The following is a 23,515-nucleotide window of genomic DNA, read 5'->3' as shown; positions in this document are numbered from 1 at the left end:
GCTGAAAGAGGCAGCGATACCTGCCTTGACCTTTAGAGGGTAGCTTTGCTTATGCATCTGAATGCACAAACCAGTTTCTCCGCTACGCACTTTCTGGAGAGACATTTCATAAGACGTTGAGCAAGTGTGCAGCTGAACACCAACGATAACAGAAATCACCAATGACATAACTTATTAAAACCCTTCAACCTCTTTTTGCTCTTGAACACATGAAGCTGCCTTCTACTGAATCAGACCATTGGTCCATCAAAGTCAGTATTGTCTGCTCAGACCGGCAGCGGCTCTCCAGGGTCTCAGGCAGAGGTCTTTCACATCACCTACTTGCCTAGTCCCTTTAACAGGAGATGCCGGGGATTGAACCTGGGACCTTCTGCATTCCAAGCAGAAGCTCTACCACTGAGCCACAGCCCCTCTTCTGACTCATATTTTAGCCTGAGCCAGACCCTCCAATTTTAGCGCCAACCGACAGATTTGGAAACACCTCGCTCATGAGCCTCAAACAATGCAGCTGACTTTCTCACGATTCTTGAAATTCCCTTCCAAATGCATTCAAAATTTGCCTGAGGTTTTGCTTCAGGGTAAATTTGGGCAGTGGCGACGCTAAAGAACACGCTGTTACGATACACTAATGGGCCTTGCATGGCTTTAATGCGCAGCTGGCCTTGACATTAGAAAGGTCAGGCTGTTGTGCAACCAATTTGCTCGCGGGGAAAGTCACTCTTCTGCATGGCTGCATGGCTGCTGCACTTTTTGAAGTGAAAGATTGCCATTTGAGTGGTGCATTTTCATTCTTTTTAGGGAGAAAAAATGACACCAGATCATCAACACACCGAGGCAAAGGTAGGCGAACACTTTTCATTTTCCTTACAAATCTCCAACAGGATCCTAGTAAATTAGTTCTGGGATTAGAAGGCATGCGGTGCCATGCTAAACCGAGTTGCATCCTTCTAAATCCCTTGAGGTCAAGGGGTGTAACTCTGTTTAGGATGGCTGGGATGACCACAGAATTCAATTCTGCTGTGGACTCAGCAGATACTAACTGACTGGCTCCCAGCCTCAGTTTCCCTTTTGTAAAAAATGGGAACTTATAAAATATTGAAAGTTCTGGTGTAATACACCAATGAAAGCCAACCAGATGCAGATTTTAGAAACACTTTAAACATTGCAGTAGATGTTTCTGCTACTGGTAAGGATTAGGTCAATGTGAAATATACATTATTTAAGATTAATCTAGGAGAAAAGATCAATTTTAAGAATAAATATTGGATTAACTAAAATACCAGAAGTTCCTTAAAAATAAAAAAAAGAAAAGAAAACAGGCAAGAGAGAGAAATTTCATCTCTCCTGTACCTTTTCTCAAGAAAGGAAGGTAAACTCTTCCCTCTACGCTTGCTAAAAAACACACCAGACGGTTCAAAAAGGAGGAATTGCAATTTAGAAAAACAAACAAACAAGAACTTACGTTTCAAAATATTTCTTCTTTCTAGCTCCTCAACAGCAGGTCTTTGGCTCAGCCTCCTGCGGAAGAAAACCAAGATGACGTTTTGCACCATTGTCCTTTTTGTTCACCAAAGTCCACACTTTTGTTGCGGGGTGGGGGGGGGGGAGAGACGGACAACAGTTGTCTTTGAGGTCAGATCACTGGTCTTGGAGGTGGGATCTCTGCGCCATCCCAAAGGGCAGGCTCCGTTTCCCCCGAGAGGCAGAAAAGTTCTCCTCTAGCAGGCGCCCCTGCCTGGCCAGGTTGTCCCACTAACACACATCCCTCTCCGCTCTCCGGAGGGGGGGGGGGAGAAACGCCAGGTTAGTTGGAGACGCTGCTGACTCCGCACGTTTCCAGCCTCCCCCTTGCGAAGCCGTCTTTTCCTCCTCCTGGGTTGCAGCTCAAGAGATGCTAGCAAAGGGTCCTCCGCCGGTTCTGGTCGCCAGCATTTCAGGCGGGCAGGAGGGAATCCGGCTTAGCTGAGCTGGCGCGCTTCGGTTTCAGCCCGGACAGCTCCGCCGGCGAAGGGAGGCGCGCGAGTGGCGCTCAGCCCCGAGCATCCCGGGCTCCAGCCTGCGGGGCCGCCCCTTTCCCCTCGCCCCGCCTGGGGGTTGACGCTCCGCGATCAGATGATCGCGCCCCCCACCCCCGCCCAGGGATCCTCCCGCCGCCTGGCTGGACCAGCGCCGCCGCTCGCCTCCCCACAGGCGCTCGTGAATGGGCGGGGAGCCTTGGGAGAGGCGCGTGTTGGCGCACCTGCTCATCCCAACGCCCGGGGAGGGCGCTGCGAGAGAAGGAAGGAACGCCTGAACACGTGAAGCTGCCTTCATGTCTGTCCTTCAGTGTTACTCCTCTGAAGGTGCCTGCCACAGCGGCTGGCGAGACGTCAGGAAAGAAAATTCCAAGGCCACGGTCACACAGCCCGGATAACCCACAAGAACCGATGAACTCTGACCGTGAAAGCCTTCGACAATATAACATGAAGCTGCCTTCATGTCTGTCCTTCAGTGTTACTCCTCTGAAGGTGCCTGCCACAGTTGCTGGCGAAACGTCGGGAAAGAAAATTCCAAGGCCACGGTCACACAGCCCGGATAACCCACAAGAACCGATGAACTCTGACCGTGAAAGCCTTCGACAAGAACATGAAGCTGCCTTCTACTGAATCAGACCCTCGGTCCATCCAAGTCAGTATTGCCTACTCAGACCGGCAGCGGCTCTCCAGGGTCTCAGGCAGGGGTCTTTCGCATCACCTACTTGCCTAGTCCCTTTAACTGGAGAGGGAGGGAGGGAGGGAGGGAGGGAGGAAGGAAGGAGAAGTAGGTTTTATATGCCGACTTTCCTCTACCTCTCAAGGAAGAATCAAACCGGCTTACAATCACCTTCCCTTCCCCTCCCCACAACAGACACCCTATAAGGTAGGTGGGGCTGAGAGAGCTCTAAGAGAGCTGTGACTAGACCAAGGTCACCCAGCTGGCTTCCTGTGGAGGAGGAGTGGGGAAGGAAGGAAGGAACACATGAAGCTGCCTTATACTGAATCAGACCCTTGGTCCGTTGTCTACTCAGACCGGCGGTGGCTCTCCAGGGTCTCAAGGCAGAGGTCTTTCACATCACCCACTTGCCTAGTCCCTTTAACTAGAGATGCCGGGGATTGAACCTGGGACCTCTTGCATGCCAAGCAGATGCTCTACCACTGAGCCACAGCCCCTCCACAGACACAGCATCAGTACAAAACCAACTCTTCTTCATCATCATCATCTTGTCTGGCTAAATGCACCATTTGCATGGTGCTCCCATGACCCCCTAACAACCCGTCTGCCCGCCCACCCAAAATAGCTTGGAGGACACCTCTGCAGGCACTAAAGGAGAGAGGAAAGCATAAAAGCTCTGAATGTTGGACTCTGGAGGGGCTGATGGAGGAGGGTGGTTCTTTTGCAGCATTTAATCAAGGGTCAACCCAGGGCAGAGACTAATTGACACATGCATGCACACCTCTAGATGTCCCTGTGTTTACTCACTATACACTTGAACCTAGTCCACGTGCGGAAAGTCATCCTTTGAAGACAGCAACGTCAAGGGATGACTGACATATGTGAACGGGCTACAGACAGAAGGCTCATATCCCCACAAAACATACTGTTTGTCAATGGACTGAACGTGTGAACTGACTTCACTGAAAATTGTCATGTTTGAGGTGGTATGAAAGTTCTGCCACCAGTAGGGCTGCCAGCTCCAGGTGGGGAAATAGCTGGAGATTTGGTTGGTAGAGTCTGAGGAGGGCAGGGTATGGAGAGGGGAGGGACTTCAATTCCATAGAGTCCAATGGCCAAAGCGGCCATTTTCTCCAGGGGAACTGATCTCCATCAGCTGGAGATCAGTTGTAATAGCGGAAGATCTCCAGCCACCACCTGGGGGTTGGAGCAACCCAAAACAGCACTATAACACTATAAAGCAAATAAGTGAATTTTATAAAGTGCAAAGTGAATAAATATATACAGCATATACAAAGGGAGTACAAACAGATACAAAATTTACACTAACAATCCAATAAATATGACTTATCAAGAGGATGCCATGTGAAACAATTGTCCCTTCCATATGTATCTGATGAAGTGATCTCAGATTCACAAGAGCTGATGCTGGAATAAACTTGTGTTTGTCTTAAAGGTGCCACTTGATTTCTGTGTCACTTTGGTATAATCCTATCCAGAGTTACTCCAGTCTAAACCCATTAATTTTAATGGGGTTAGGTGGGAGTAACTCTGCACCGGATTACACTGTTAGTTATTGTGTCCCCCCCTTCATCCCAGCAGATCCACAAGTCATCTCACAACAAAAAACAAAATATTATAAATGATACAATGGGTAAAATTAGACAATAAGAATCAAGATTAACTTCTAAAAAGGGCAGTCTAGAAAAAACACAGTGGTAATAGACCACAAGACCATCAATGGACTCTCCCTCCAGAAAACACCATTTGTCCCCATTATTTACTCCATTACCCCATCCAAAGCCTTCTGAAACAGAACTGTTTTGTCCTTCTGCTTAAAAGCCAGCAAAAGGGAGGGTGCCTTGGTGCCTGCACCGAAAAGGCCCTGTCCCACATACCCTTGCCTATTTCCTCCCTCCAGCCATAGGTTCTGATGACAGGGGCAGAACATCTGCATGCTGCAGGGGGCAGTAATATTGGGCAGAAAACATTTTCAGCGGCAGCCCCAAGTTTCTTCTCATGCGTTGTTGCTGGAATTATAATTTTGATCCAGACAATTTCCGCTTCCAAGGCTTTTTCAGAATTCAGTTCCCGGAGCCTTGTTACCAAGATGAACCCGCTTTTTGCAATCTCAAATGGCAAACAGTTACTTGCACTCAGAGCTTATCTCTGAATCAAAGGGCCCCGCGAACTGCTGTTTACAATCCTTGCACTCAGCCCATGTGAAATTATAGCTGTCCGATGTAGGTTTCCCTGGAAGCTTTACATCAGATTACAAAGGATATATAAACTGGGAGGAGGGCCTTGGGGAGAAAGGGGATTAAATGCCTATCTAAGAATCAGAGAGAGATAAAAGCAGGACTTGGAGTGCTTATGAATATTAAGGCTTCGTGTGTTTACATACAGGCTGAGATAAGCCCCAGATTTCCTTTTGGGAAGCCAGCTGTCCCCAATTTTTCACACATAAAAATGCAAACGTGCAATAAATTGGGGGTGGGGGAGTCTGTCAAGCAACAAAATAAGGCTAAATGGGACTCGCCTTCCCCCATTCTTTTCATTATTTCAAAAACATTTAAAAAGCAAAAACTGGTGTCATTGGTCATGTTAAAATGGACAGTTCAATGCCTCCCTCCCAGATCCCCTCCTCTGGAAACAAATCCCCTTTGGCACATCAGGAATTCAAGCCTGGGGTTTCACACTGATATGCATGTCTTCACAGGTTCCTGCCAAAGATACAGTTAGATCCCAGTCCAGTAGGGCTGTTTAGCTTGGAAAGAAGGCAGTTAAGGGGAGACATAATAGAGATCTATAAAATTATGCATGGCATGGAAAGAGTGGACAGGGAGAAGCTTTTCTCTCTCTCTCATAATACTAGAATGTGGGGTCATCTGCTGAAGCTGGAGGGTGAGAGATTCAAAACAGAAAAAAGGAAGTATTTCTTCACACAACGCATAGTTAAATTGTGAACTCCCTGCCCCAGGATGTGGTGATGGCTGCCAACATGGAAGGCTTTAAGAGGGGAGTGGACATGTTCATGGGGGATAGGGCTATTCATGGCTACTAGTAAATCTAGATACTAGTCATAATGCATACCTATTCTCTCCAGGATCAGATGAGCATGCTTATTATATTAACACATTTGGAACACATGCAGGATAATGCTCCTGCAATTGTCTTGTTTGTGGGCTTCCTAGAGGCACCTGGTTGGCCACTGTGTGAACAGACTGCTGGACTTGATAGACCTCTGTCTGACCCAGCAAGGCTTTTCATATGTTCTTATGTTCAGTAGCATCTTAGAGACCAACAAGATTTTCAGGGTGTAAGCTTTAGAGAGTCAAAGCTCCCTTTGTCAGAACACAAAGACACAGTTCTTCAGATAGCCATGTTAGAATTGCGCAGGCAAAACACAGAAACATAGAGCTGGAAGGGACCTCAAGGGTCATCTAGCCCAACCCCTGCACAATGCAGGAAATTCACAACTACTTTCTCCCCACACTCGCCCAGTGATCCCCTGCTCAATGCCCAGAGGAAGGCCAAAAACCTCCATGATCCCTGGGCTGATCTGGCCTGGAAGAAAATGCCTTCCTGACCCCAAAGTAGAGTTGCCAACTTCCAGGTGGTGTCTGGACATCTCCCACTATTACAACTGATCTCCAGGCAACAGAGACAATGGCTGCTTTGAAGGTGAACTCTATGGCATTATAACCCATTGAAGTCCCTCCCCTTCCCAAACCCCACCCTACCCAGGCTCCATCCCCAAAATTTCCAGGTTGTTCCCAGCCCAGAGCTGGCAACCCTACCCAAAGTGGTGACAGCATTACCCTGGGCATGTAAGAAAGGGCCATGAGAGCCGAGCACTGACTCATCCCTTCCTGCCCTCCCTCTCATGATCAGCCTAAGTTCACAGAATCAGCATTGCTGACAGATGGCCATCTAGCTTCTGCTTTAAAACCTCCAGTGAAGGAGAGCCCACCACCTCCTGAGGAAGCCTGTTCCACTGAGGAACCGCTCTGACTGTCGGGAAGTTCTTTCAAATGTTTATCTGAAAACTCTTTTGATTTAATTTCAACCCATTGGTTCTGGTCCAACCTTCTGGTGCAACAGAAAACAACACTGCAGCATGGTGTAGTGGTTAAGAGCGGTGGTTGAGAGCCAGTGTGGTGTAGTGGTTAAGAGCAGTGGTTTGGAGTGGTAGACTCTGATCTGGAGAACCGGGCTTGATTCCCCACTCCTCCACATGAGCGGTGGAGGCTAATCTGGTGAACTGGGTTGGTTTCCCCACTCCTACACACGAAGCCAGCTTGGTGACCTTGGGCTAGTCACACTCTCTCAGCCCCACCTAGCTCACAGGGTGTTTGTTGTGGGGAAGGGAAAGTGATTGTAAGCCAGTTTGATTCTTCCTTAAGTGGTAGAGAAAGTCGCCACAAAAAACCCAACACTTCTTCCATCCTCTATAAGGAACATTCATTGTCTAAACTGTGCTGCATTCTAGAGATACATCTCAGCCTCACACGTGAATGGGAGGACAAGTATAGCCTTACAGCAAGGAGTGCTTCACAGTGGAGTTATTACAACTTGAAAGAAACCCTGGTTTTCCAGACTCACTGAACCCTACCTCAAAAGGAATTCCCAAAATGGAAAGGGAAGCCCTTTCCTCAGTTCCATGGACTGTTGGACTCCAAAGACTCAGGACCAACAGAGGAGGAAGAAGAGTTGATTTTTATACCCCACTTTTCTCTACCTTTAAGGAGTATCAAAACAGCTTACAATCACCTTCTCTTTCCCTCCCCACAACAGGCACCTTGTGAGGTAGGTGGGGCTGAGAGAGTGTGACTAGCCCAAGGTCACCCAGCTGGCTTCATGTGGAGGAGTGGGCAAACAAACCTGGTTCACCAGATAAGAGTCTGCTGCTCTAATCCACTACACCATACTGGAAGACTATTGGGCCAGAGATATGTTGAGGGCCTACCAACAGCGATTATCCATAGGAGCAAAAGGTAACCTAGCCTTCCTTCACTGTATGTACCCAGCATTTAGTGTTCAGAGGTATATTGTCCCTGATCATAGGATCAGGGACAATATACCTCTGAACACTAAATGCTGGGTACATACAGCGAAGGAAGGCTATTTTTTTATTTACTTATTTATTAACTTTATACCCCGCCCTCCCTGGAATTGCTGGGTTCAGGGCGGCTTCCGACAGAATAAACACAATAGGTCACACAAATAACATCAGCATTAAAACACACAAGTAAAATCTTTAAAACCATCACAGAGTTAAAACGTACAGATGGCGCCCAAACTCGATGACTGGCTCCTATAAATAAATGTCCAGGACATGGAGGTTTGCTAATGATGTAACCATGATGGCCAGTCACTTCTGAGAGGCACACAGGCCCAACGGCAGGAAAGGGCAATGAGGATGGAAAAGGCATGAAGACAGGGGTGTCAAATATAAGGCCTGCTGGCCGGATCTAGCCCCTTGAGAGCTCTTATCTGGCCTGCGAGCCAGGCAAGAAAGTCCCCCCATCATAAGAACATAAGAAAAGCCGCGCTGGATCAGACCAAGGTCCATCAAGTCCAGCAGTCTGCTCACACAGTGGCCATACTAGGTCTAGGCTGGTGAGGCATGGCCTGGCCCAACCAAGGTGCATTTTTGTCATATCTGGCCCTCGTAACAATGGAGTTTGACACCCCTGCACTAAGAAGGAAGAGAAAAGGATGGGAAGGGTAAGGAACAGGAAGGGGGAGGAAAGGGAGAAAAAGGAGGGGGGAGGATATCTTGCATGTATCTGGCTATCCACTAGGGTTGCCAGGTCCCTCTTCCCCACCGGCGGCAGGTTTTTGGGGTGGAGCCTGAGGAGGGTGGGGTTTGGGGAGGGGAGGGACTTCAATGCCATAGAGTCCAATTGCCACAGGGGCCATTTTCTCCAGGGGAACTGATCTCTATTGGCTGGAGATTAGTTGTAATAGCAGGAGGTTCTCCAGCTACTGCCTGGAGGTTGGCAACCCTACCTTCTGCCCTTAGACCTCTCCTTATTCCTTTCCCTTTTACGGACCCTCGTATCGACAAGAACAAATCGCATTCTAACTTGCTGCTCAAATCATCCCCTGGAGTAAATGACTCCATGTGGTTTCGTGAGGTGAAAATTATTCATTTTTTATTCACCGGGTCTCTATTTTTCTGTTTTTGCCCCTATTCAGAGAGAATTACTCTCTGGATTCAGTAAACAAGGGACTGTCCCTGAACCACTTAGCATTCAGCACAGTACATGCTGTACTGACTTCTGATTCCTTTTTTTTTTCTACATCAAAAATGGGGGGGGGGTAGAGAGACCCTCTCCTGCAAAGAAGTACTCCCATTGTCCCTGAGCGGAGTGAGCCCGCCCTTGGGGATCTGTATGTTCTCCAAGATGAAAGGATCACAATAGAATAAAAATAACAACCACAACAGAATCCCTCACGGTGTGCCAGGAACATATGCAGAGCTAGAGAACTGAAAAGGATTCTTGGTTGCTCAAAAAGATGGAGGCCAAGGATGCCTCTTGAAATGAGGGGGGTGAGTTTATTGTAGTGGGTGGCTCTAACAAAGGACCGTATGCATATTCTTCACTCAGAATTAGGGATCGTGGGATGGGTGCTAAAAACAGGAACCACACACTCATCCGCCCCCCCTGCTGCTCCATGTAAAGCTAGGGTTGCCAACCTCCAGGTGGGGCCTGGAGCTCTTTCAGAACTATCAACTGATCTCTGGACCACAGAGATCATGGAATCATAGAATCACCGAGTTGGAAGGGGCCACACAGGCCATGTGATCCGACCCCCCGCTTAATGCAGGATCAGCCTAGAGCATCCCTGACAAGTGTTTGTCCAGCCTCTGCTTCAAGACTGCCAGTGAGGGGGAGCTCACCACGTCCCTAGGTAGCTGATTCCACTGTCAAACAACTCTTACTGTAAAAATTTCCCCCCTAATATTCAGCTGGTACCTTTCCGCCCACAATTTAAACCCATTATAGCGAGTCCTATCTTCTGCTGCCAACAGGAACAGTTCCCTGCCCTCCTCCAAGTGACAGCACTTCAAATACTTAAAGAGAGCAATCATGCCCCCCCAACCTCCCCTTCTCCAGACTAAACATTCCCAACTCCTTCCATTCCCCTGGAGAGGAAATGTCTGCTTTGGAGGGTGGACTCTATGGCATTAGACCTTGCTGAGGTCCCTTCCCTCCCCAAACCCTGCCTTCCTCAGGCTCAACCTCCATATCTCCAGGAAGCTCCCAACCCAGAGTTGGCAACCCTACTGGTGCTATAAAATACAGGGAGGAAAGTGCTAAGTGTTGCACAAGAATAGAACTGCGCCAAGTCCTTCTTGTGTTTCCACTTGTGCATCACTGGATCCAAGCGCAAATGTGGTAGTCCAGTACTAGGAAGCCAGTTCTCACAAAAATTCATTTTAATCTGTTATGGCATCTCTTTCTCCTGAGTACTATTTCACTTATGTAAGAACAGAAGAATGTAAGGACAAGTGATAGGGCTGCCTGGCAGGAGGACTGGGGGCAGGGACATGGGGGGGCACAACATTGGTGGCATCCCCATGTCACTTCCAGGAAAAAAAACCATAAGTGACTTAGAGTAGTTCTAGGAATAGAAAAAAGTCTACATGGTTTGGGACCAACTCACACTAAGCGGCTCTCAACATTCTGTTCTTTCTAGGGCATATTGAGTCCTCATTAGCTGTTTTGGGGGAATTTTGGTCTTTTTCATCTAGCTAATTTACAAAATCATAAAGTCATTAGATACAAGCATGGAGAACTAGTATATCAAGTGGCCAGAAACTGTAGGTGTTCATATTTGAATGTCAGATGCTAGAGACTAGACTACTGTGATATGGACCCGTGCCATTGTATTTTGTTGGTAAAATCTCCTTGGGGCATCTAGCAGATCTGTAGACAGAAGGAAAAATACTACACCCCACATATACATTGCAAGATTTTAAGTAATTCCACATGGCTTTGGGGTCTCTTCGTTGGCATCTGGCAACAGGGCAACTCTGTGAGACAAGTAACATGTTCAGGGCACACATTTGTGTGTGTGTGTGTGTGTGTGTGTGTGTGTGTGTGTGTGTGTGTATATATATATATATATATATATATATATATATATATATATATATATATATATATATATATATATATATATCACCTTGCAGAGAGGTCCGGTGCTTTTCTATGAGAAAGATTATGTATCTACAGCTCACAACCTACAAACTATGAGAGTCAAATCTTAAGAGCGGAAAGGCGGGAGACATTACCCTGCTTTCCTATGTCAGCTGCAACACACCCACCGTCTCGCAACAGCATACAGACAGGAAGTGTCAATCAATGGGTCAATACCTCCTAGAGAGGGACATGTCAAAGGAAATTTAGCAAGTCTTAGCAGGAGTTCTGGGCCAGGATTAAAAGGACTGTGCTCTTGCAGATGCAATCAAGCACATCACCAGGACCATGATCGTTCCTTCAATCCTGTGATTCTCAATGCTTTTCTATGGAGAAGGAGGTGACCCTTTTGGGGGACCATAAAATCTAACCCCCTGGCCCAAACTTTACCAAACTTCGGGGTTCATGCAAGGAGAGTCCCTTGCAGCTACCCTGAAAATTTGGTAACTCTACCTTTAAAAATGCCCCCCAGAGCTCCTAAAAAAAAATTCCCACATGCTAAAATGGACCCGAATTTTTTCAGGAAAACCTAAAAAAAAGCCGCAACACCCATTTACCAGTATGGGTATTTGGCTTATTTCAGGTTTCGGGTCCAATAAACCTGAACCTGAAATTAACGCCCCCTTTTTTTTTGCACTGCCCTAATTTGTTCTCTTGGATCCATCTTTCGGTCCCATCCACCCTGGAATCCTAGAGGACCAGTTGGCCAAGATGGGTATTAGGGACATCATTCCTGACTCACTGATTGGTTCCATATGGTGGTGTGGGAGAAGGCAATTTTTCAACCAAGGGCGAAAATGCATGGTCGCTCTAGCCTCCTTTATTCCCTGTTTCAGCCAGGATTCAGCCAGGATCAAACGCATGTTCGGTGAAACGCATGCGTTCAATCCTGGCTGAATCCTGGCTGAAACAGGGAATAAAGGAGGCTAAAGCGACCATGCATTTTCGCCCCAAGTGTGTGTGCTAAGTGCCGTCAAGTTGCTTCCTACTTATGGTGACCCTATGAATTAAGGACCTCCAAAATGTCCTATCATTAACAGCCTTGCTCAGATCTTGCAAACTGAGGGCCGTGGCTTCTCATCTCAGGCTGGGTCTTCCTTTTTTCCTGCTGCTTTCAGCTTTTCCCGTGACTCTTGTCTTCTCATGATGTGACCAAAGTATGATAGCCCCAGTTTAGTCATTTTTGCTTCTAGGGACAGTTCTGGCATGATTTGATCTAGAATTCACTTATTTGTTTTTTTGGTGGTCCACAGTATCTGTAAAACTTTCCTCCAACACCACATTTCAAATGAATCAACTTTCTTCCCGTCAACTTTCTTCATTGTCCAACTTTCACACCCATACATAATAATGGGGAATACTATGGTATGAATGATCTTGATCTTGGTCACCGGTGACATGTCCTTACACTCAAGAATCTTTTCTAGCTCCTTTATGGCTGCCCTTCCCTGTCTCATTCTCCTTCTGATTTCTTGATTGCAGTCTCCCATTTGGTTGATGATGGAGCCAAGGAATAGATAACCTGGAACAATTTCACTTTCTTCCTCGTCAACCTTAAAGTTGTTTAATTTCCTTGTAGTCATTACTTCTATCTTTTTGATGTTCCCCTGTAATCCTGCTTTCACAAGTTCTACTTTAACCTTCATCAGGAGTCGTTTCAAGTCTTCACTGTTTTCTGCCAGTAGTGTGGTGTCATCTGCATATCTCAAACTGTTAATGTTCCTTCCACCAATTTTCACTCCACCTTCATCTACATCTAATCCAATTTTCCTTATGTTCTGCATACAGATTGAACAGATAGGGAGATAAAAGATATCCTTGTCTGACATCTGTGCCCGTTGGAAACCATTCTGTTTCTCCATATTCGGTCCTTATAGTAGCCTCTTGTCCAGAGTACAGGTAGTGCATCAAGACAATCAGATGCTGTGGCACACCCATTTCTTTTAAAATCAGCCATAGCATTTCATGATCCACTCAGTCAAAAGCTTTGTTGTAATCTATGACACACAAGCTGATTTTCTTCTGAAATTCTCTTGTATGCTCCAGTAACCAGCATAAATTTCTCTAGTGCCTCTTCCTTCTCTGAATCCGTATGGCATCATGCATGTGAAATACAAGGTAATTTGAGATTGAAATCAAAAGAGATTCCGTCTAGACATTAGGAAGAATTTTCTAACAGAGTGTTTCCTCAGTGGAACTGGCTTCCTCGGGAGGTGGTGAGCTCTCCTTCCCTGGAGGTTTTTAAGCTGAGGCTAGATGGCCATCGGTCAGCAATGCTGATTCTATGACCTTAGGCAGATCATGAGAGGGAGGGCATCTTGGACATCTTCTGTGCATGGCATAAGGGTCACTGGGGTGTGTGTGGGGAGTGGGGGCATTAGTGGGGAATGGGCACTCTCTGCCCAGGGTCCCCCAAAAGCTGGAACCGGCCCTGTCTTGATTGGTTACCACTTTTCTTCAAGGCACAATTCAAAATAAGAACATGAAGAAGTGTTGGTTGTTATACCCTGCTTTTCTCTACCTTAAGGAGTCTCAAAGTAGCTTACAATCACAGTCCCTTCCCCGCCCCACAACAGACACCTTGTGAGGTAGGTGGGGCTGAGAGAGTTCTGACAGAACTGTGACTGGCCCAAGGTCACCCAGCAGGCTTCATTTGGAGGAGTGGGGAATCGAACCCTGTTCTCCAGATTAGAGTGTTCTGCTCCTAACCACTACACCACACTGGCTTTCTGCTTATTAATAAAGCCCCTTACTGTCTGTGCATAAGGTACCTGAAGGATTGCCTTCCCCTCTATCAGGGGCCGTGGCTCAGGGGTAGAGCATCTGCTTGGCATGCAGAAGGTCCCCCTAGGTTCAATCCCCGGCATCTCCAGCTAAAGGGACTAGCTAGGTAGGTGATGTGAAAGACCTCTGCCTGAGACCCTGGAGAGCCGCTGCCAGTCTTCGACAATACTGACTTTGATGGACCAAGGGTCTGATTCAGTATAAAGCAGCTTCATGTGTTCATGTGTTCTTTTTGAGCATGCAGGCACCTTTGGACTTCTAACACTGTGTGGTGGGTGCAGCCACAAAATGGTTGCTGCAGGAGATAGTGCCAGTGAAAAAATGGCTGCACCAGCTTCCCTTCAGTCACACAGTGAAGAGCCTTGTGCTTTGGTGGCAGTTGCTAGTAGTTACATTTTAAAAAGTCTGCAAAGCCAATCAAATCTGCAGTGACCAACTAGAACCTTCCTGGGCCAAAGCCCCACCTGGCCCTGCCCACTTTCTAAAAAACACTTGGCAGGTGCCAGGAAAGATAAAAGCGGGTGTCATGGCGCCCCGCCCTATATATTCCTGAGGGTGTGGAACGGTATAATATAGCCTGATCTCGTCAGATCTTGGAAGCTAAGCAGGGTCGGTACTTGGATAGGAGACCATCAAGAAAGACTGCAGAGAAAGGCAACGGCAAACCACCTCTGCTTAAACGCTTGCCTTGGAAAACCTATGGGGTCGCCATGAGTCGGCTGTGACTTGACGGCACTTTCCACACATATACACACACATTTATATATGCCAACATGGTGTAGTGGTTAAGAGCAGTGGTTTGGAGTGGTGGAGTCTGATCTGGAGAACCGGGTTTGATTCCCCGCTCCTCCACATGAGCGGCAGTCTCTAATCTGGTGAACCGGGTTGGCTTCCCTCTCCTACCCATGAAGCCAGCTGGGTGACTTTGGGCTAGTCACAGCTCTCTCAGCCCCACCCACCTCACAGGGTGTCTGTTGTGGGGAGGGGAAGGGAAGGTGGTTGTTAGCCGGTTTGTTTCTGCCTTAAGTGGTAGAGAAAGTCGGCATATAAAAACCCACTCTTCTTCTTGCCTGCCAGTTAAGACCAAGTACAGAAGTCTTGCTCGGGATGTCCTTGCCATTAAAGGTCAAGTGGGTGAGCATTTGAGAAAAAGGCCTTTCCTGTTATGGAGGTGAACTCTTTCCTCAGGGAACTTCACATCTGGTATGGAATCTGTTGACTTTTGGCTGCTGGATTAGGGCAATTTTATTCTTCTCAGCATGTAGGAAATCTTCCCCAGCTACGGATATTTCATTCTGCTCGCTGTATGAATGTCAATTTGATGTTTTAACTGGCCCTGCCAATTCTGTCTGAATATTGTTCTTTTGAAAGCTGTTTCTCCTGTGGCCATTTTAGACATTTTAAAAATCTTTTGTTCCTTTTGATCATTTGTGGTTTTACCAGCTGTCTGCTATTGTATACTTTTCATATCTGTTCTTTTATTGGTTTCTATTATTTCAAATGCTGTTTTTCTTTTATACTCTGAGATGGTTCTTGGAAGCCATTCCAGGAATTTTTTACATGAAAGGAGCAGCAGATAAGCATCTTAATTAATTAATTAATTAACCTGCATTCTTAAGCCACCTCAGACTACATGGGAAGAATGTTGTGGTTCCTACGAACATTAGCATTCCTCCTCTGAAATCTCAAATAATCTTGACATAGGAAAGAATTGGGTTCCTTTGTATTTCCCAAGGTTCCTCACATTACCCCTGCTGGTGTGGGAAAGAGTAGAAACAGCAGCAGCTGTTGCAAAAATTCTTTGAGAATTTTGGGGGGACTTTTGGGGGGAATTTAGTGGCAACAAACTGAGGCCCAGGCCTCTGTCGCTGGCGATGCGTCCAAGTAGGGTTGCCAGGTCCCTCTTTGCCACCGGCGGGAGGTTTTGGGGGCAGAGCCTGAGGAGGGCGGGGTTTGGGGAGGGGAGGACTTCAACGCCATAGAGTCCAATGGCCAAAGCGGCCATTTTCTCCAGGTGAACTGATCTCTATTGGCTGGAGATCAATTGTAATAGCAGGAGAGCTTCAGCTACTACCTGGAGGTTGGCAACCCTACGTCGAGGTCACTTCCGACACCTAGTGGAAGTGATGTCATCACATTGCTGGGGAAGTGGGGACGCTCTGGTTTTGGGGCAACTACTGATCTTGTACTCTTTTTTTGGGAAATTGCAGTAAGACTAACAGATTCCCCTCAAGAAGCCTCTCAGTGAAACATTTAGGGGAATTTGGGGATTTTAACTGAGTAATAAAATATATTTTAACCTTATTTTGTACCATGGGCCTTGGCTTTACTTTCTATCTCCAGTTCAAAGCTCACCATTAAAGCCCTAAATTGTTTGAGCAGGGAAACCTGAAGAGCCTCCTCCTTTCCTACTCTCCAGCTCACCAGTTACTCATCCAAAGCTCTGCCCTCTGTGTCCTCTTCATGGAGTTGAGGCAAGTAGTAAGTAGAGACAGGACTTTCTTGGTGGTGGCACCTGGTTTGGAACACCCTCTCCCTTGAGGTTCACCAGAGGCCTACCTGTTGGCATATATGCCCTAATCTAATTTCTTTTTGTCTAGGATTTTAATTGAAGCCTAGACAATTGAAGCCTAATTTAATTGAAGCCTAAAGGAACACTAAGGGAGGATAAAGCGATTGCTGCTAAACAAATTCTTCTCATCTGTCTTCACTGTTGAAGATATAGGGCAGATACCTTTTCCTGAACAGATGTTTTGGTGAAGGGATATATGTTTGTTTCTGATGTGTGTGTGTCTTTTGTAATGGTAGTTATCTAAAAGAAATGGGCACAAAAAGTAGGCAGGGGAAACCCCACCTGATCTTTGCCCAGGGTGACATAAGAACATAGGAAAAGCCGCGCTGGATCAGTCCAAGGCCCATCAAGTCCAGCAGTCTGTTCACACAGTGGCCAACCAGGTGCCTCTAGGAAGCTCACAAACAAGACCACTGCAGCAGCATTATCCTGCCTGTGTTCCACAGCACCCAATATAAGAGGCATGCTCCTCTGATACTAGAAAGAATAGGTATGCATTATGACTAGTAGCCAAGAATACCCCTCTTCTCCATGAACATATCCACTCCCCTCTTAAAGCCTTCCAAGTTGGCAGCCATCACCACGTCCTGGGACAGGGAGTTCCACAATTTAACTATGTGTTGTATGAAGAAATACTTCCTTTTACCTGTTTTGAATTTCTCACCCTCCAGCTTCAGCAAATGACCCCGAGTTCTAGTATTATGAGAGAGGGACAAAATCTTCTCCCTGTCCACTTTCTCCATACCATGCATAATTTTATAGACCTCTATCATATCTCCCCTTAACTGCCATCTTTCTAAGTTAACCAGCCCTAAGCGTTTCAACCACTCCTCATAGGGCAGTTGCTCTAGCCCACTGATAATTTGGTTGCTCTTTTCTGCACCTTCTCGAGCTCTGCAATATCTGTTTTGAGGTGTGGTGACCGGAATTGTACACAGCATTCCAAAAAAGTATTCCAAAAAGCCTACAATTGCAACTGCTGGAAGTTGAGCACTAAATAATAATTTTTTAAAAAAACCAGATCAAATTTGAATCACATCTCTGCCTTCCTTTTCCGCTAGGCAACAAACAACCCTTTTGAAACGTTCAACCGATCTGGAAAGTAATCGGCGCTTTGCAGTCAAGTCGTTTTTAACGCGGCCCAGAAGTGTATGATAGGACCATATTTGCTGTGAAAAAAGGGGGGGGGGAAGATGAAGAATTATGGCAATCATAATTTGTGAGTGGGTTTGCTAATCTCGCTGCTCTGAACACAAAGGCAGCCCCTGCAGAGCCATTTCGGGGAGCCATTGCCACGACGACTGCGCTCCAACGGGAGGAGTGCATTCAGCTCTCTTTGGAAAGTTGTTTTTACAATCAACCCCCCCCCCCCAGCAATAGTAATGAACGCAGTGGGCTGAGCTCTGCGCTGGTCTGGTTGCTGCCTGCAGAGAACAGCCCATCTCTGCAAGGTCCCACGCTGCGCCAGGTGTAGGAAGCCCCCCCCCTGCAGATATATCCCCCAGGTTCCCATGTCACTTGCCCGATTAATTACCAAATGAATTCTTTTGCAAGAAGAAAAAAAGATTTGGGACTGGCAAATGTAACAGACCTCTGTTGCTCCTTGACCTTATGGGATGAAGCTTTAGGATTTCAGGTCTGCATGCAAGAAAGAGGGAGGTGGAGCCATGTGCATCGGTAGGGAGAGCTGAGGACGGTGGTAGGTAGGGTTGCCACCTTCCAGGTGGGGCCTGGATATCTCTCAGAATTACAACTGATCTCCAGGCTAGAGACATCAGTTCCTCAGTGGGACAAGCTTCCTCGGGGGGTGGCGAGCTCTCCTTCCCTGGAGGTTTTATGACCTCAGGCAGATCATCTTGTGGGCATGAAGTATGGGTCACTGGGTGTGTGAGGGGGGAGGCAGTTGTGAATTTCCTGCGATCCTTCCAACTCTATGAGTCTATGATTCTTCACCCCACTGAGGACCTTCCCCCCCCCCAAAAAAACCCCTGCTCTCCCTAGGCTGCACCCCAAATCTCCAGGAATTTCCCAACCCAGAGTTGGCAACCCCTATTACTGTTGGCAAAGTAATTAGCACAGCAAAGGCTCACAACTTGATTAAAGTGTAGACAAAGGTTTATTAAGGAACTACCGTAACATCCTTGATAGTAAAGGGTAGAGACAGAGATAGTCTCCTAACTACAAAACTAGCTGAGAGAGAGAAAGAGAGAGAGAGAGAGAACTGTGTGGAACTTCCAAGAAGAAGGAGGACATTGCCCTAAGAATAGGAATCTGGAGACAGACAAGAAAGCGACACTTAAAAGGAGAGAAGGTGCTGACCTCACTATCCTGATCCTACCTAACTGACTTCATGCTGCCCCCTGCAGGGTTTTCTCCTCTTCATTGTACACCGGACATTGCCTATTCCAACAATTACCAAACTGAAGTACAAATTCTATGGCAAAAGTAGAAGTCACGGCAGCAGTAAATTAAGAACACATCCTTTTGTTCTACCATTAAAAGCCCATCCACAGGACCCAGGAATACCTGGAAATCCCCCATAGCCGGCCCTTGGAACATGTCCTCCAGCTTGGCCACAGATGTTGAGAATGTGCTGCTAACATACGAACAAGTTCCCCCTTCAGCAGGGTTTACCCATAATTGCACAATGAAAAAAGGCAGGCAATACCTGCCCTAATGATTCAAAGCCTGGCATGATTCTTTTCCAGTGCTACTAATAGCTGGCATGAAAATAACCTCCTTGTTGAATTGTGCATGATGTTCCAGTAACAGAGATGCCAGTCTTGGTTGCAGGGGCTTTTTCCTCCTGATGAGAAGCACTGAGACCAGGCTCATGGGAAATGCAGCACTATTAAGCCTTACGATACATGTGCACTTCAGGAGGGTTGGCCTTTTCATAGAATCAGAGAGTTGGAAGGGACCACCAGGGTCATCTAGTCCAACCCCCTGCACAATGCAGGAAAATCACAACTACTTTGCCCCCATAGAGTTTTGGAGGGAGAATGCTAGAGGGTTTCTGTTGCAATGCCAGCGCTTCTGGGATAAACTTGGAAGTTACTTTATCACTAGGTTTGCCAATCTCCAGGTAGTAGCTGGAGATCTCCTGCTTTTATAACTGATCTCCAGCCGATAGACATCAGTTCACCTGGAGAAAATGGCCACTTTGGCAATTGGACTCTATGGCATTGAAGTCCCTCCCTTTGCCAAACCCCGCCCTCCTCAGGATCCGCCCCCAAAACCTCCCGCTGGTAGCGAAGAGGGACCTGGCAACCCTATTTATCACGCTGCGTGTGCAGATTGCTTCCCCCCTTCAGCAGGCCACGTCCCTTTTCTCTACTGGCGGGAGGTTTTGGGGGCGGGAGGTTTTGAGGTGGCGGGGGTTTGGCAAAGGGAGAGACTTCAATGCCATAGAGTCCAATTGCCAAAGCGGCCCTTTTTTCCAGGTGAACTGATTTCTATTGGTTGGAGATCAGTTGTAATAGCAGGAGATCTCCAGCTGGTACCTGGAGGTTGGCAACCCTAGCAGCCTGGTTAATTGGCAGGCAATTGCCCACCATAAATAGGCAAATAGACTGCAGATATCATGTCTTCCACACAGGCCAAGGAAACCCTGAAAACAGTCATGCCCAATAACAGCACTCTGTATCAAGGACCACTAAAGCCTCATTTGTCATTTGATTTTCTCATAAAAATCCTTTTTGGTCAGTGCGATTAAGACAGTAGCTGACTTGCAAATTAAAAAACAAACAAAAACCTGATGTGGTATTTAGGGGCTTATGTATAGAAAGGCATATAATGGACTTTCCCAGAGAGGAAATGAATTATTCAGTTGTACTGGAAGGAGGTGGGTTCCCCCCTCCCCCTGTAAATATAGACACACATATTCAAAATGGCCATAAATTCCTCTTAGAACTGGAAACTAGTAATGAGGAAAGTGCTTCGCATGTACACCCTGAGGCTCATAATTCTGATTTTTAAAAAAGTTGTGCTGATGCCCCAAACCAGAGCTGTACACTTTACAGCCACTTAGAGAAAGTCTTCCCTGGGGGTGATGTTCTCTTCGGAGAAGTTCCCTAAGGGAGTTTTCTTCAGCCTCTATGCTTTTCAGAATTGGCCATCTGTTTTAGAAATTAAACAGGAAATGTAGCAGTAGAAAAGAGCAAGAGTCCAGTAGCACCTTGAAGACTAACAAAATTTCTGGCAGGGTATGAGCTTTCATGAGTCACAGCTCACTTCTTCAGATACCTTCAGTTACTTCTTTGGGTATCTGAAGAAGTGAGCTGTGACTCACGAAAGCTCATACCCTGCCAGAAATTTCATTGTTCTTTAAGGTGCTACTGGACTCTTGCTCTTTTCCACGGCTACAGACAGAGTAATACAGCTACCCATCGTGATCTGTAAACAGGAAATGGGTTCTGGGAATGGGAATATGTCACTTGCATTTCAGATGCAGAGAAATTTAGGATTGTCAGTTTTGGGTTGGGAAATTCCTGTGGAGAGTTCTCTCCACACAGAAATCTCTGAATTACCATATTTCATTTATTTAATTACTCAATTATTAATTAATTGGGGAAGGCACTGGCAAACCACCCCGTAAACAAAATCTGCCTAGAAAATGACAGGGTGTGACATCACCCCATGGGTCAAGAATGACCCGGTGCTTGCACAGGGGACCTTTACCTTTTTAATTACTCAGAAATATTTCATGCTGTCTCTCCAGGCTCAACGGCCCTTTGTGTTTCCTCTGCTGAGGATCTGATAGGTCTAAAGTAAAGGTAGTCCCCTGTGCAAGCATCGGGTCATTCCTGACCCATAGGGTGAAGTCACATCCCAACATCTACTAGGCACACTGTGTTTACAGGATGGTTTGCCAGGGCCTTCCCCAGTCATCTACACTTTACCCCCAGCGAGCTGGGGACTCATTTTACCGACCTCGGAAGGATGGAAGGCTGAGTCAACCTTGAGCTGGCTACCTGAAGCCGACTCCCGTCAGGATCGAACTCAGGTCGTGAGCAGAGCTTTTGACTGCAGTACTGCAGCTTTACCACTCTGCGCCATGGGGCTCTTACGACTGATAGGTCTACCACCATTTAATAATACGGTTGACAGTTTTGGACATCCCTTTGAGGAGTTCAGGACAGCGCACATAATTTTCTTCCGTTCCCTCCCAATTGTATCCTCACAATACCTCTCTTAGTAAATTACGCTGAGAGAGAAGAGCTTTGAACCTATCAAAGTGTTTCTGCAGCTGGAGGGATTTCTGTCCACACAGTACAACCTTCTCTCTCACTTCCCCTCTCCCACTGTGGCCCAAAATTCCTTGCCACCGAAATTTTGCTTCTGGGGGATGGGGAACTCCCAGGAATTGCATTTTGGCAGGCATGTTGGGCTGCTGTGGAAGAGGTGGGGCAAGAAAGTCATACTCCATGAAAGGAAACGCTCTGGGTTGGGAAATACCTGGAGATTTTGGGGGTGGAGCCTCAGAAGGGCAGGGTTTGGGGTGGGGAGGGAGTTCAACGAGGTATAATGCCATAGACTCCACCTTCCAAAGTGGCCATTTTCTCCAGGTGAACCTGATCTCTCTTGCCTGGCGATCAGTTCTAATCCCGGGAGATCTCTAGCCACCACCTGGAGATTGGCAATCATAGATTTATTTATTTATTTATCAAATTTGTAGCCTGCCCTCATCCCCAGCAAGCCAGGCTCAGGGAGGGTAACAACCACCAAAATACATAAAATCATCAGTATCATTAAAACATCAACAACCTCAACAACCTCAAAAACATCAGTAAAACTTCCTAATACAGTCATAAATAGGTGGCCTTAAATTTACCCAGGTGCAGGTCAACCCCCCACAGACGTCAAGGGTGGGGTGGGGAGATGGGGAGGCCAGTAGATCCAGCAGATCCAACCCATTGACTAGCCCAAGGCTTCGTGACTGAGCCAAGATCTGGAGAAAACGTATGAGAGACCTCAAGGTGGATCTCTCTGGTCATCATAGGAGAAAACTCTGTTCGATCATCCAAGCAGTGCCACATCCTTCCCTCAGGGGAAGAGAATCAGCAGCAAACCAACCTCTCACAATCGCACAGAGACATCTAAAACAATCAGCTCAAAGTGCTTGCTTGATGTTTGTGACACAAGGATGAAAAAAACCCAAACACCTAGATGCGGAATCAGAGGGATTAATCCTTAATGCATTACCAGAGAGGGAGAGAGGCGGGAGGCTTGTAAGTAAAACGTCTGTCACTGAAACACCAGTAAAAATAATTGCAATAGCAACCGTTAACAAGAGGCAGCTAGTTGTAGGCATTAATGAATGAAACAGCAAATACAAGGTGTGGCTTTAATCTACTCGGAAGCAGGGGAAAGTTCAGGGAGAGGAATGAAGGCGAAGCCATCTGTTCCCCTATTTCCTCTGGTGTTTTAGAAGTTCGGGCTGATCTGTGTGTATCTCCTGCTAGCTTCTTTCATCCAATGCACCATCTCTCCAGGGATTATCAGCCTTCTGGTCACCATTCGGCCATCTGATCATCAGGACATCAGTTCAAATCATTCATTCTTTTTCTTTTCTTTTTTATAACAAGAGAAAATGAGATCTACCGACAGCAATTACACTGGTTTTTGATCTGCTCCCATGGCCAATTCAAGGGGTTAGTAGTGGTTAAGAGCCAGTGTGGCGTAGTGGTTATGAGCGGTGGTTTGGAGTGGTGGACTCTGATCTTGAGAACCGGGTTTGATTCCCCACTCCTCGGCATGAGTGGTGGACACTAATCTTGTGGACCGAGTTGTTTTCCCCACTGCTATACATGAAGCCAGCTGGGTGACCTTGGGCTAGTCACAGTTCTCTTAGAACTCTCTCAGCCTAACCTACCTCACAAGGTGACTGTTGTGGGGAGAGGAAGGGAAGGCAATCATAAGCTGGTTTGATTCTCCTTAAAAAGTAGAGAAAGCCAGCATATAAAAACCAACTCTTCTTCTTCTTCTTCTTCTTCTTCTTCTTCTTCTTCTTCTTCTTCTTCTTCTTCTTCTTCTTCTTCTGTCAGAACTCTTAGTATGCCATGATTTGGTGTAAGTACAAGAAGTGCTCAGAATGTGGTGATAGGCACCAATTTGTGCTTCCTTCCAGTCTTGGTGTTACAAGTGTTAAAAGTATGATTCTAGTCCTTTTGGTGGTACAGATACACTTGCAAGTGTGTGCCTGTGTTTGGTCATGCAGTCATTTCACCCAACACTGGTTTCGCTTCAGAATGCG

The 23,515-nt window shown here is 46.7% G+C and overlaps 1 protein-coding gene and 1 non-coding gene across 4 annotated transcripts in view; both read right to left on the bottom strand.

The window, feature by feature from the left end:
* PHACTR3 (phosphatase and actin regulator 3) overlaps positions 1–23,515 on the bottom strand; it is a 257,734-nt gene that overhangs the window by 16,111 nt on the left and 218,108 nt on the right. For all 3 annotated transcript variants that reach the window (XM_056843978.1, XM_056843977.1, XM_056843976.1), the window contains one exon: positions 1,463–1,518. In XM_056843978.1, coding sequence (XP_056699956.1) covers positions 1,463–1,518 — 56 coding nt within the window. The remainder of the gene's footprint in view (positions 1–1,462; positions 1,519–23,515) is intronic.
* Positions 340–411, bottom strand: TRNAS-GGA (transfer RNA serine (anticodon GGA)). Its single transcript has one exon. It is a non-coding gene; the product is annotated as a tRNA-Ser (tRNA).

This window comes from Euleptes europaea, chromosome 2 (genome assembly GCF_029931775.1).
Source record: "Euleptes europaea isolate rEulEur1 chromosome 2, rEulEur1.hap1, whole genome shotgun sequence".
NCBI classification, from domain to species: Eukaryota; Metazoa; Chordata; class Lepidosauria; order Squamata; family Sphaerodactylidae; genus Euleptes; species Euleptes europaea.
This window is presented reverse-complemented; position numbering and strand designations above follow the sequence as displayed.